Source organism: Arachis ipaensis, chromosome B09 (assembly GCF_000816755.2).
Source record: "Arachis ipaensis cultivar K30076 chromosome B09, Araip1.1, whole genome shotgun sequence".
Taxonomy (NCBI): Eukaryota; Viridiplantae; Streptophyta; class Magnoliopsida; order Fabales; family Fabaceae; genus Arachis; species Arachis ipaensis.
In genome coordinates, this window is record NC_029793.2 from 13975827 (window position 1) to 13989186 (window position 13360).

Consider the following 13360-nt stretch of genomic DNA (forward strand, 5'->3'; position numbering starts at 1 on the left):
TTAACTTAAAAGTGTTGTTGAAAAATAAAAGTATGTAGCTTTAATTTTAGTTTTATTTTTAATTGTTGCGAAACTTTTATTATATTTTTATTTATCTACGAAAAGATCTTTTTTACTGTACAATATTTTCCGAATTTATTTTCTAACATAACTATATATAAATTAGCCCTAAAAAACATTTTCTAACATTTTTTTTATTGACAAATTCACCTTTTGCATTTTTCAACTATATATAAAAGTGAAAACTTTCATGCAGTTGTTTTTATATAAAGTTAATAATTAAATATCATTAAATGATAATTTAATCAAACATGTCATTTCATTTAATAATTTTTAACTATAAATTTTTACTTTAACTTCACTTGAAAATAACTGTATTTGCGTATTTCCATATATAAACATTAAAACTTAAAATAGCCTTTTTAATATCCCAAACACCCTTTAATAATGAATAGTTTTATATATAGCATTATTATTTTTTGGAAAAGTATAGGGTACCAATATACTATCTGTCAACTTATTGTTAATAATAATTAATTATTATTTTTTAAACACATATATAAAGAAACACATCCAGAAAATATATCTATAAAGATACTTCCATTAAATACAGTCATAAAAAAATATTTTTATTAGACACATTTACAAAGATACTTTCATTAAACACAATCATAAATAAGAATTGACATGGTAGAAATACTTTTAGTAACGTAGTAGTGAAGTTGTTGCTTTTTTACATTCTTGAAAACACAACATTTGTTTTTTATTTTTTTAGAATTTTCTAAAGTAGTTGTAGCCTTGTTGAAAAAGAAAATATGTTTTCTTGCAACTGATTTTATTACCCCTGAAATATAAGATCTTCAAAAACGGAGTTACGAGTAACAGCCTTATACAGTTATATTAGTTTGATAGTTTCATCGATCAAGACCCTCTCTAGATATTTAATTTGCTACTAATAATATATTGAAAGAAACTTTTGAGAGGATTTCAACGTTGAAAAATTTTATTATTTTGTCACTGTCTTGTTTACCAAATAAATTTGCATACCTTCTATTTTCATGTTAATGCACCAAAACCTACCAGCTCTCTCACACAACGACATATGTGTAGTTTTACATGACTAATAAAATTATTAAATAACAATACTACATGATCAATAAAATTTGTTATTTTTTATTAACACTTGATCAACACTTTAAATATTAAATCTTAAATTTTAAATTCTAATAGTATATAAATAAAGTGTTAGTCAAAATATTGACTAATATTAATAAAAAATATTAATCCCTTGACATGTTTGGATAAACTTGGTTGTAGTGGAATAGTAGGTAAATATTGATGGTGGAATTTGATTGGTATTATCAGGAAGCTTTTCTTTGAAGAGAAAAGAAAATGAGACAACAGTAGAAAGAAGAATATGTTGCTCAGTGCAATCACCAGCACCAGCATGGCCAGGAACTGCTATTCCTGATCCTAATGCTAAAGTATGGGATGGACCAAAACCAATTTCTATCTTAGGATCTACAGGTTCAATTGGAACCCAGGTATGCACAATTGACTCACTTGTTTCAATTCATTTAAGGAAACACTTGCAATGTAGAATATGAATGAACTAAAATACGTTATGTTATATGTTTTTAAGTAATTTGCTTATTTTCTATTGTAGACACTGAATATAGTGGCTGAGTTTCCGGATAGATTTAAAGTGGTGGGGCTTGCAGCTGGTTCAAATGTTACTCTTCTTGCTGATCAGGTAATAAATAACTACTTAGTCCAAATAATTGCTATCAATTTGAATCATTTATTATTCCTAGAATTGTTGCACCATATGCAGTATATGCTCCTTGTCATTCCTTTTTGGCAAGAAATTGGCCCTTGCAATTCATTTTTTGCTCTTAAAGCATTTCAGTTTTCTGTTACAACTATATAGTTGGCAGTTAAAATTAGTTAGTTAGTCAGTCAGTCAGTTATGCTATATTTGAAAGAGAGACTGAGACTGAAATTAAATTACAAAGACTTAAGAGACAAATATTATGTTTGATATTAAATATATATAACTGAGTTATGTCTCAATATTATATTTAGTTTAAGATAAATATAAAGAATGAAGGGTATATTTGAAATTTGAAAAGAAATATTATTAAAATTTCAGTCTTCATTCTTAAAATATTATTAAAATTTCAGTCTCCATACTTAAAATTTTCAGTTCCTGTTTCTCTATTTTTTTATGGTACCAAAAAAATCGAATTTTTCTATCTCAAAACTAAAATTTTAATTCAGTCTCTAGTTATCAAACACAATACTGAGAGTCCAGTCTCCTATATGCTCACACTCTAGTAAACATTTTAACTTAGATTAGATTAATACAGTTTTAAGATTGATTCAACATCAATTCAAACGGTTTTGATAAATTAATTTAATTGGTATAATGTTTCCATGTTGTGCAGATAAAAACATTTAAGCCTGAACTTGTTGCTCTTAGAAATGAGTCTCTAATTGGTGAACTCAAAGAGGCTATTGCTGATTCCGATCACAAACCTGAAATCGTCGCCGGAGAACAAGGAGTCATTGAGGTGGGAAAATGTTTTGTCCTCAACACCATATCATTCAGCTACTTTATAGAACACAATTTGTTCTTCCATTTTATTTTATTTTATTTTATTTTTTCAGGTTGCTCGCCACCCTGATGCAGCCACTGTAGTTACAGGAATAGTTGGTTGCGCAGGATTAAAGGTAATTTAAATTCTAATTGCTTACATTATCTCATTTACCTATTTAATGTGTATCTAATTTTGAATGTTGTAATTTAATACAACAATAATATAAATAAAATAAAATAGCAAATTGTGTTTCAGAACAAGTTGACTAAACTTGTTTGACTGAACCATCCGACAGTTTGCAATGTTATCTTCACAGGAATACCCATCTTCATAAATTCAAATCTGTTAAAAGATATCTCTTTGTGGTGATAACTATCTTTAGATTATGTTTATTGCATACTATGAATTTTTCCCTGCAAAGCAATTTTCTTCGGATACAAGTTACTACATTTCAATTACATAAAAGACATATAGAAAATGGTGAATTACATTAAACTCTCCTCGTTATACACACAACCTTCCATGATTCATTACACATATATTGATACAAAATACAAAGACCATTATAATGTTAACAGGAAGTTGATACTTTCCCTTATTTGTTTAATGTTTTAGCCAACTGTTGCTGCCATAGAAGCAGGGAAAGACATAGCATTGGCCAACAAAGAGACAATGATTGCTGGAGGCGCCTTTGTTCTTCCTCTTGCTCACAAACATAACATCAAAATTCTTCCAGCTGATTCAGAACATTCTGCCATCTTTCAGGTGCTTTCTAAGTTCATCGTTTGTGTCCAATTTTGTGACTATCTCAGGGTAAAGATGCTGAGATATAAAAACAAACAATGTCTGTATTTTAGGGGGAAAAATCCGTCTAGTTTTTTATTTACCCGAAAAAAATGAAGACAGTATTAGAATTGAGATTAGACGGGCCTAACTTAACCCCAAAAACTAGTTCATGGATGAAGGATGATTCACACTTTATCCTTGAGAGATGTGGGACTTGTAATAGACAGAGATATAACCTTTCTGTTTTGTCATTGTCTCGGTATTTTCGAATTCAATCATGCTACTACACATAAAAAATCAGTCACCAAATCACCGCTCGTATAAAATACATGTTTGAAATACAAAATACATATTGAAAATGAGTTAAACAATATATGCGTTTATATACAAATACATAGTACCTGATTTGGTAGTTGATTTTGTGTATTTACATAGCATTTTTGTTTTGAATTTCAGTCTTGAGATACTTACCAAACATGACTTAGAGATAATCCTTATCTCATTTATTTGGTTGGAGTCAATGAATTTACTATTGCAATTTTTTTACCACTTAATGCTGATGATCATCACTGATGCTTGAAGTACTATTTCCTATATACAGTGTATCCAGGGGTTGCCAAAGGGTGCACTTAGGAAAGTAATTTTGACTGGATCTGGAGGTGCTTTCAGGTAAAGAAAAGTAGTTAGAAGAAGTGTTTTTAAGGTTGGCTTGAGTTATGAGTCTTGTGTGGTTGGTTCTGCTTTTTATAGAATTGGTTTTTGTGTAAAGTGATTTATGTTTTGTAGGTTTTCTGAAACTGATTTATGAGTCTACCTGCTTTTATTGCTGACTAGTCTATTCGAATAATTGACAGGGAATGGCCAAAGGAAAAGATGAAAGAAATTAAACTTGCTGATGCACTAAAGCATCCTATCTGGAGTTTGGGAAGAAAGATAACTATTGACTCAGCTACCCTTTTCAATAAGGTTTTCCTGTCCTCAATGTTTCTGGGTTTTTTCTCCTTTAAAAAGGAAATCTATTTGATAATATTCATAGTTATAAATTAAATTTCTCTATTTCTTATTCTGTAGGGTCTGGAGGTAATTGAAGCACATTATTTGTTTGGAGCTGAATATGATGATATTGAGATTGTTATTCATCCACAATCTATCATACATGGAATGATTGAAACTCAGGTTTAACCTTGCAATATCCTTTTAGCTGTTACTTGAATTTGTATTATTTATATTTATTTAGAAAGCACAAAATCACCACATTAACTGCGTGTTTGTGTGTCATACACATTGACAGTGAAAACAATAAAATTATATTTTCTGTTTTTATCTCTACTTTTCTATTCTTTCTTTACAAAAAAAACAAAAAACACTAAAAACAAAAGCACAAATCAAAGGCATAGTTTTCTTTTCACCTCTCACTTTATTTTCCTTTTTGTTTGATCTCTTTTGTATAATATCCAACAACAAAAATGGGTTCATACAGCAGAACAAGATGTCGAGATATATTCGATTATTAAATTTACGAAAAAATTGTTGTTATTTTCAGGACTCATCTGTTATTTCACAGTTGGGGTTACCAGATATGCGTTTGCCTCTCCTCTACACATTGTCATGGCCAGAAAGAGTCCCTTGTTCTGAAGTAACTTGGCCCCGTCTTGATCTTAGCAAGTAATATCACTTGAAAACCATTTTATTGATTTAAGAGAGTTCCCTATGCAAATTTTTGGGTGATTGATAGAGTTTATGTTCAAAATTTGAATACTCAGGTATGGTTCCCTAACATTTCAAGCACCAGACACTGATAAGTTCCCATCTGTGAATCTTTGCTATGCTGCTGGACGTGCCGGAGGAACAATGACTGGAGTTCTCAGTGCAGCAAATGAGAAAGCTGTTGAATTATTTGTTGAAGAAAAGTAAGTAGTATTAACTTCCCTACTTAATTTTTCTTATGCAAATTTCATTGCATTCTTTATGTTTCTATGGACATTTTTAATTACCTTTATTGAAGGTTATCATACACTTGAGTAGTATGCATCTGGACTATTGAATTGCGTAAGCTTATTTTTCCCAAGTAAAACTACTTACTAGTTTATATGAGAAGAACAATCTTGTCTCTTTATTAGAAACAATTTTGCAGTTTCAATCCACTATTACAATGACTACTCATTTTCAAGAGAATATATGCCACTTAACTTATGTAGCATGAAGAATTCCTTCTATTTGAAGCTATGAATAGTGAAAGAAACTAATTGGCTGTTCCTAAGGATGAGAGTTTGGAGAAGGAAGGAAAATTAAGGGTTTTTAGTGTAAAATTTACAGTAGAAAACTTTCTTTACCTTTCCTTCCAGTTCTCCCTGAAATCCAACTCACAAACAGCCTCTAAGAAAACATATTAGTCCAATAATGTGTGCATATGCATGTTTTGCGCAGACTCATACCGCAATTAGGGTAAAGTTAGCAAAACTGAAATCTTAAATCCTAAATCCTAATTCCTAAAACAAATAAAACATGCATTAAATACTGTTCTGATTAACTACTTGGTTCTGTTTCCAGGATTACCTATCTGGATATTTTCAAGGTTGTGGAGTTAACATGCGAAGCGCATCAGAAAGAATTGGTGCCGTCTCCTTCACTTGAGGAAATCCTTCACTATGACCAGTGGGCGCGACAATATGCTGCTGGTCTGCAAATAGCTTCAAGTATTTGAAATTCGAATCCTATTTGATGGCATGCATCAAGTGTGTAAATGTATATGAGTAGCCAGAATATGTTTCTACACTTAGAAATGGTTTCAATAAAAGTTCACTCAACACAATGTTGCAAAAGCAATTTGTCATTTTGATGCAACCTGCAACAATATCAAGTGTATCACAAAAGACACTTGCTCCATGAATGGTGAGCGTGGAATGAGAATCAAACTACTTTTCTGAGAAATGAGAGAACATTACACTAACTTTACAAGGAGACACGAATAAACAATGAAGAATGATTCATATTGTTTCTAAGTTAGTGATTATACACTGTATATATACAAGCTAACTAACTAGAGTCAGCCGCATGTGACCATGGTTAGCCTAACTGTAACTAACTACCACATACCAATGTCATAACTGACAAACTAACTTAATTACGTATTATGCACATTACCAAGATCCTCATAAAAGAAGGTGTTTTGCCCAAGGTCCCTGGTTAAGGTTGCTTCAAATGGAAAACTTCAAAGTTTTTATTAATTAAAGAATTTAATTTTAATGCCTTGTTAATATAAAGCAATTTTACATATGCATCCAATAATATATACCACATTAGTAAAATTAACTACCTTTCACTTTATATAAGAGAAATATAAAGTGAGATGCACAAACCTGTTTGAAGAAAGACAAATACAAAAGCAATCAAAATGCACAAACCTGATAATTTGTCCACCAAAGCCTAAGGACAATGAAAAAAGAACTCTGTTTTAACTCTCTTCTGATGCCTCTAAATTTTCTATCCACCGAAAAAAGGGATAATTATCAAACTGAGAAATGACAAAAAGGGGTTAAATCTGACTAATTAATCCATTTAACTTGTCAACGATAATAGGTTAGATTATATTTTGCAAACCCTTCTTTTGGTACATGTATCATTCTTATCATTTTCTATTGAATAAAATGACACTTATAATCATCATTTCAAGTAGTGGTAAATGTCTAGATGATATTGGTAATCTCCATTCAAACGCTTCATATATGTTGCACTCAAGCATTCGCAGGCACAACAACAATTGAATTTCAATCATGACTTTCAGAACCTTACATAAAACAACAAAATTGAAACCCTATATATAGTATAATGAAAATGAAGAACCATCATTATAATCTATATTAAGGGACCAAAACTAACTTCTAAAGACAAAGTGCTGGACCTGGCTGAAGAAGTGCTTGCCCCTTGAATTTTTCTTGTATGCAATTTTGATTTTGGAAGGAAAAGAAGGAAAAGGGAACGCTTGAAGTGCAAGTCACATCCGTTTAACACTTATAACCCTTTACTTCTATCCCTTCTTCAAAACTTCAACTTAAAAACACACCCTAAAAGAAGTGATGATTTATGGCATGTTATCGCATTATAAGCAAGAAGTGAAACATAAAAGGAAGATCTAACCATCAACTATAAGTCAACTTCACAGTGGAGGCGACTTCAAAATTTCTGAACCTGTCCATGATAGTATGTCTTTTGAATTCATCGAGATCTAGGCTTCAGCATTGCTTGTAGTGTGGTTAACAAATCTTTCAAGAATGCAAAGAAAATCCTTCCAAGTAAAAGCTCCACAAGAACTATTGCCCTTCGCAATATGTAGGAGTAGGAATACTTTGCAAGAATGCAGCCCTTGCAGCGCGGTCAGTTGAGAAGTGTCCTAATACAGCAATGGTAGATGTGCTACTTCCAAACTTCTCAATTCCCCTAGAGATCATGCATGTATGGCTGGCCTCTACAACTACTATTACATTTCCACCTAACAATGGCGAAATGGTTTCAGCTATCTGCCTTGTAAGCTGTTCCTGAAGCTGGAGCTTGAAACCATAAAAATGTACAATTGATTGCAAAAGGGATTTTCCGATGCAAGTGAAGCCTTCGGAAAGGAAGTATCCTATGTGAACAACTCCATGAAATGGAAGTAGATGATGCTCGCACTGCGACCAAAAGGGCAAGTTCAGCTCAGAGCATATTTGTTTGTTGTTGGAGTTTACTTCCAAATTGGAGTTCAGAGGGTTTAGGCCACCAGAAAGAGTACCGTTCAACTTCACATCCATGTCAATGCTTTGGAAATTCAACAACCATTTCACATATTGGCTAGGAGTTGCCGCAAGTTCCTTCCGCATCGGATCTTCTCCCAGTGATTTTAGAATTGAAGATACAGCTGTGACCATTGCAGGATTGAGAGGTACAATTTTTGACGAAACTTTAGCAGAAAGAGAAGACACAGATGGACACCAGCATTGGTCAGATGATCCTCTAGGACGAACATTTTCAATATCTATATCTCGAAATTTAAGTAGGCCAAAGAAATCGGTCCAAACATCTGCACTTTTGTTTCCAAAAACTCCAGAACCTGAAGAGACAATCACATTCACCCACCTTTGGTGGTTTGACTCAAGAAAGATTGATTCTATATCTGGAAAGTGTAAATGTCTACACTGAAGTATCACTGCAACACCTGCTGGCTTTATTCCCTGTTGCAAACCCAAACACACTTCATCTGCCAGACGTTGTGGCTCTTGGAGTCGTTTAGCAAATACATCGGTCACACGAGAAAGTTTGCTTAAACCCAACACTCGTTTTCCAGAAGGGACATAACCGACATGACACTTGATTTGGAATGGTAGCAAGCATGATTCACAATAGGAAAAATGATCCAGATCACGGACTACCACAAGTCCGCCTGCACCCCCTGCATGACCGATTCTATTATTGTCCAGACCAGCTTCGGGGAACAAAGCATCGCCAACGATTTCATTCACCTTTTGTCTGTAACCTGGAAGAAGATCAATTCACAAAAGATTAGTAAGAGTACCATCAAGAAAATATGATAACACAATTTGATAAAATGCTAAACGGACATCAACATCAAAAGAAACTGTAGAAGATGATCAAATATTCAAGGCAGAAGAAAAATTCAAAAGTTTTGAACGTAATAATTAGTCAGCCAACCCTAGAAATAAACAATGATCATCATGACTATCTATATCTTAACCATAGTGTACACATTTAATTAAAGAGCAGTAACCTCAAATCCTTTGTGCCTCATAAAGTTGAGACTATAAGCAAAGGATCCAAAGTTTGTGGTTGAAGTAATATACATTCACTCAACGATATGTGATGATTTCACAACCACATTAAAATGCTGGACCAAAAGGGATTCTATTTGGCTACATCTGGTAGTTGATAGAGAACGCAAATACAGAAAGATACACAAATCAGAACTCAAGACATGTACTGACACTGTGTCCTAGCATACAAATTTCATGTATTTTCTGTCCTTCTAGAAAGTGGAGATAATGGGAAGACAAACTTTTTGTCTCTGTATTTGTATACTATCCCCGCGGCTAAATGCAGCATTAATTGATAAAGATCATGCAGCAAAAATAAAAGAAAGTATAGCACCCTCCACCAACTTCCACCATCTTAATTAGATCCAAACATGCACTAGGATGGGACAAGGAAGAAACCAATATTAATGGCAATGATGAAGTAACAACTTGATAGATCTCCCTCTAAAAGAAAAATCAACAACGACTAACATGCACTAGTTTTAACCAAAAGGGTTGATTGAATGGTTAACTATTCAACCACTTAAACAAGTCTGGGGTTCAAATCCTGCCTTGTGTATAAAGCAAACTGCCAGCGGCATTCAAGACCCTTGAATGGAGTTCTGATTGGCGGTATATTAGTCCTTGTCTGGGGAAACCGTGGGAAACCAAAGATGCACTAGTTTTTGGGTTCAGTTACGTCTACAGAATTCTAATGATGTTGTCTCAAAAGAATATTAACTAAAACAGAAGCTAGAAGTTACTCTAAATAATTGAAAAAGGGGGATATAAATGATATACCTCTGGTTCCTTCAAGGAGGGCTTTGGCGACACGAAGAGGCGTCTTTCTAAGACCTTCCCTGTTTACATCTTCACCAAGACCTTGCAAGAGAAGCTTCACAGCATCACCAATGGCAGCAACACGCTCTTCATCAAAACCAACTTCACCAAGTCCAATACTCAATTCATTCTCAAGCTCACCGTTGAAATGCCCCTCATCCAAACAGCCCATTGAAATCTAACAATTCCCACAAAACCAGGAATATCGATATCAATATCAAACAAAACGGATCCAAAGTGACGAGAACAAGATCCGAGACAGAGTGAGCAAACAGATCAGAAATCAGAAAAACGATATATCAGATCGGTCTCGGAAACAGAAGGAATTAAAGAATCATGAATTAGAGACAGAGAGAGAAAGAGAAAGAGATAGGGAAGACAAGGAGGAATGGATTCGTGGGGTTAAGGTTGATCTTGAAATGTGTGGATCCTGGTCTTCTATCTCGTAGAATGCAATGAAATGGAATTGTAAAGACGGACCCACACAAGAAGAAAGAAGGTTGGTGGTGGTGTTGGTAACGAATGGTACGAAGGGTGGGGATGTGTTGAATTTGTGTGTGGTGTATGTATATATAAGGTGGCGCTGCAAAGTGCAAACCAAAAAGGAAGGGATAGGGATCTGTGTAGTGGGATTGGGTTGGTGGGTGGGTAAATGTTTTGGTGGCTGCAGCCATGCACCAACTTCACCTTCACTCACATTTAAGAAGTCCTGAGATGGGACGAGTTACCCATACTTGTCCTTGACTTTCAAAATTTTCTAACAGTATCTCTCACATTCAACTTCGGGACTCATAGTTGCCCTGCAACCCTTTCCGGCACCAAGTCAGCAAACGGAGGGATGATCTGGCACCTCCAATACCACGCTGGAGTCAGCAACGGCTAGCTGATGTGGCAAATCTAAATTTTGTACCCAATGTGGTCCCTGGTCCCATTAAAACCCTAAAAGCTAAGATTCGTTATTATAACTAGTATCTCTTCTTCTCTCCTTCGTCCCAACATTCTGGTCCACCATTGAAGCTCTGAAGCAATGTTTGGAGGTGAAGGGCAAGCCAGTGGGAGCTCGATACGGTCAACAAGCAATGGATACAGGGCGAAGACCCAAAATCGTAGCAGGACTACGCGTGTACCAGAATGGTGTGGTTGCGGCTGCCGACCTGTGCTCCGGTGGTCTGGGACATATTCCAACCCAAATAAGCCCCTTTTTGGATGCCCAAATTATAATGTTAGCTGTAATTGTTGGTTTTTTCTGATTTTTCATTTCTTTCCCAAGTTCTAATTTGGTTATTGAAACATTCGTTGATTGCAGACAATTGGTAAAAGATGGTGTGATTTGTTTGTTTGGGCAGATGTTGGGCAAGAGGCTGTGCCTGCAAAATCAGAAAGTCTTAACTATAATGATGAGCAGAAGATGACAGAAGGTTGGAGGCTGGAAAAATTAGAATCGGATGTTAGGAGTCAAAAGTTTATGATCAAATTATTGTTTGTGGTTGTTTCTGTAATGCTGTTGTTCTTACTAGTGGTATTTTGCAAACTTTGATCTCAATGTTGAGTAATGATGCGATTGAGTTCATATGTGTAATATTTGCATGAATGAAAAAAAAGTTGCTCAACATGTAACTGTGTTAGCCAACCTTTTGGAGATACTAACTGTTTTTGTATCACTAAAGGAGATCTGGATATATAGCAATAGCAAAATATAGCAATAGCAAAATATATTAATCATTTTAAATTAACAAAGTCATGATTCATAAGTTTTGACTATCTTACAAAGTCATAAGAAGGTGCTGCTAACAAAATAAACATAACCATATGTCTGGTAACAAAGTAAACCTAACCAAACAAGCATGTTATACAAAATTACTTTTAAATTGTCTTATACAAAATAACTCCCAATACAACAAGCAAGAGTCTTCAATTTTTCTTCCTAGGTGCCTTGAATCCAGGAGTGGGAATGAACTTGAGGATATTGCCAAGTCTTGCAGCTGTTCCTAAGCTAGCACCTTGCATGGGATTAACTGGCGTATGGGCAGAAGTTAGTGAGATAGATGATTTTCTCTTTGGTGGGAGCTTATCCGGTCTTGATTTAGTGATGGTACAAACTTCAGCAGCCTACAAGAATTGTAGTATATCAGAGGATGCGGTTATAATTACATAACACTAAACAATTTACAAGTTGTCATTAGATGAAAAATAAATTGATTACCTGCTGAGACTCCTCTGGTTCAGAGTAAATTGGTTGAGAAAGCTCAACTTCAACTGGTTGGACATTAGTGTCATCATCATCAGCCGGAGCATCTTTACCAACATTGGCATCATCAGTGGCATTCGGATCAGGTTCAGCATTGGGGTCAGGTTTAGCAGCATTCTGACCATCTTCAACAACATTAGCTTCAGCTCTACTTGTATTCTTAGCGGCAGCTTTTGCTTGTGCAGCAGCAGCAGCTTTGGTTTTTGCAGCAGCATCTGCTAATTTCTTCTTTTTACAACCCCTCTTTGTGTGGCCTTTTTCCCATAGTAGCTGCATGTGAATGGTGCAAGCTGCCTCTTTAGGTTTGTGTTGTCCTTGGTGGAAGTGGGTTTGGATTTCTTCGAGACACCTTTAGCTTCATCTGTGCCTATCCGCCTTTTTTGTTGTAACTTACCTGGCCCCCTCTTAATCTTTGGAGGTTAGGGCTTAAGAGATTCTGAAACCTCCCAGAAAGTCTGCCCAGGAATGGGATTGATATGATGCTGATATGTCTCCCTATATGATTCCATAGTAACTAGTTTGTGGCAAAAATCCTCTAGATTTTTGTTCACCCTAGCTAGTGCAGCACAGGCATGCACACAGGGTATTCCTACATCCGAAACAGCAATGAATCAAGTTAGTACTTAGTGTTAGGTAGTAATATATGAATGAATGTTACTTTGGACAAAATAAAATCCACCTGTCAGCATCCAAAATTGACATGTGCAAAGGTGCTTTCCTAGATCAACAACATGGTTTGCTGGGTAACCATGTACCTCAAATTTCTCATAACCAGTATCACCTGTCCATATTGGGTGTCAATGTTTTGACTCTTTTCTCACTTTCTCTAGACGACTGTGAATTACTGGCGGTAACTTACCCACATGATTAGCTAATTTTACCTTGTTCTTAGTTATTGTTCTCATGACAAACATTCTCACACCTTCAAGCAAAGTAATGATTGGCTTGGCCCTGCCTCTTTAATTTTTGAGTTGAATACCTCGCACGCATTATTACATATGCTATCCAATTTAGGCATGTGACTGAATTGACTCCTGGTCCAGTGTTCTCCTCCCCACTTTGATAGATATGCCCATGCATCCTCCTTGATAATCTTGATCTTG

General features: G+C 34.9%; 2 protein-coding genes across 2 annotated transcripts in view; one reads left to right on the forward strand and one right to left on the reverse strand.

Annotated features, from left to right (window-relative positions):
- LOC107617659 (1-deoxy-D-xylulose 5-phosphate reductoisomerase, chloroplastic) overlaps positions 1 to 6317 on the forward strand; it is an 8523-nt gene extending 2206 nt beyond the window's left edge. Inside the window, exons 2-12 of the mRNA XM_016319476.2 lie at positions 1366 to 1544; positions 1667 to 1753; positions 2448 to 2573; positions 2671 to 2733; positions 3216 to 3365; positions 3988 to 4055; positions 4241 to 4352; positions 4458 to 4562; positions 4930 to 5051; positions 5150 to 5296; positions 5937 to 6317. Coding sequence (XP_016174962.1) covers positions 1366 to 1544; positions 1667 to 1753; positions 2448 to 2573; positions 2671 to 2733; positions 3216 to 3365; positions 3988 to 4055; positions 4241 to 4352; positions 4458 to 4562; positions 4930 to 5051; positions 5150 to 5296; positions 5937 to 6090 — 1313 coding nt within the window. The 3' untranslated portion in view covers positions 6091 to 6317. The remainder of the gene's footprint in view (positions 1 to 1365; positions 1545 to 1666; positions 1754 to 2447; positions 2574 to 2670; positions 2734 to 3215; positions 3366 to 3987; positions 4056 to 4240; positions 4353 to 4457; positions 4563 to 4929; positions 5052 to 5149; positions 5297 to 5936) is intronic.
- Positions 7050 to 10652, reverse strand: LOC107617657 (GTP cyclohydrolase 1). Its single transcript, XM_016319475.2, has 2 exons — positions 9971 to 10652; positions 7050 to 8895 (listed from the first exon to the last, which is right to left on the reverse strand). Exons 1-2 carry the CDS (start codon positions 10179 to 10181, stop codon positions 7697 to 7699), a joined length of 1410 nt encoding a protein of 469 aa, XP_016174961.1. The 5' UTR covers positions 10182 to 10652; the 3' UTR covers positions 7050 to 7696.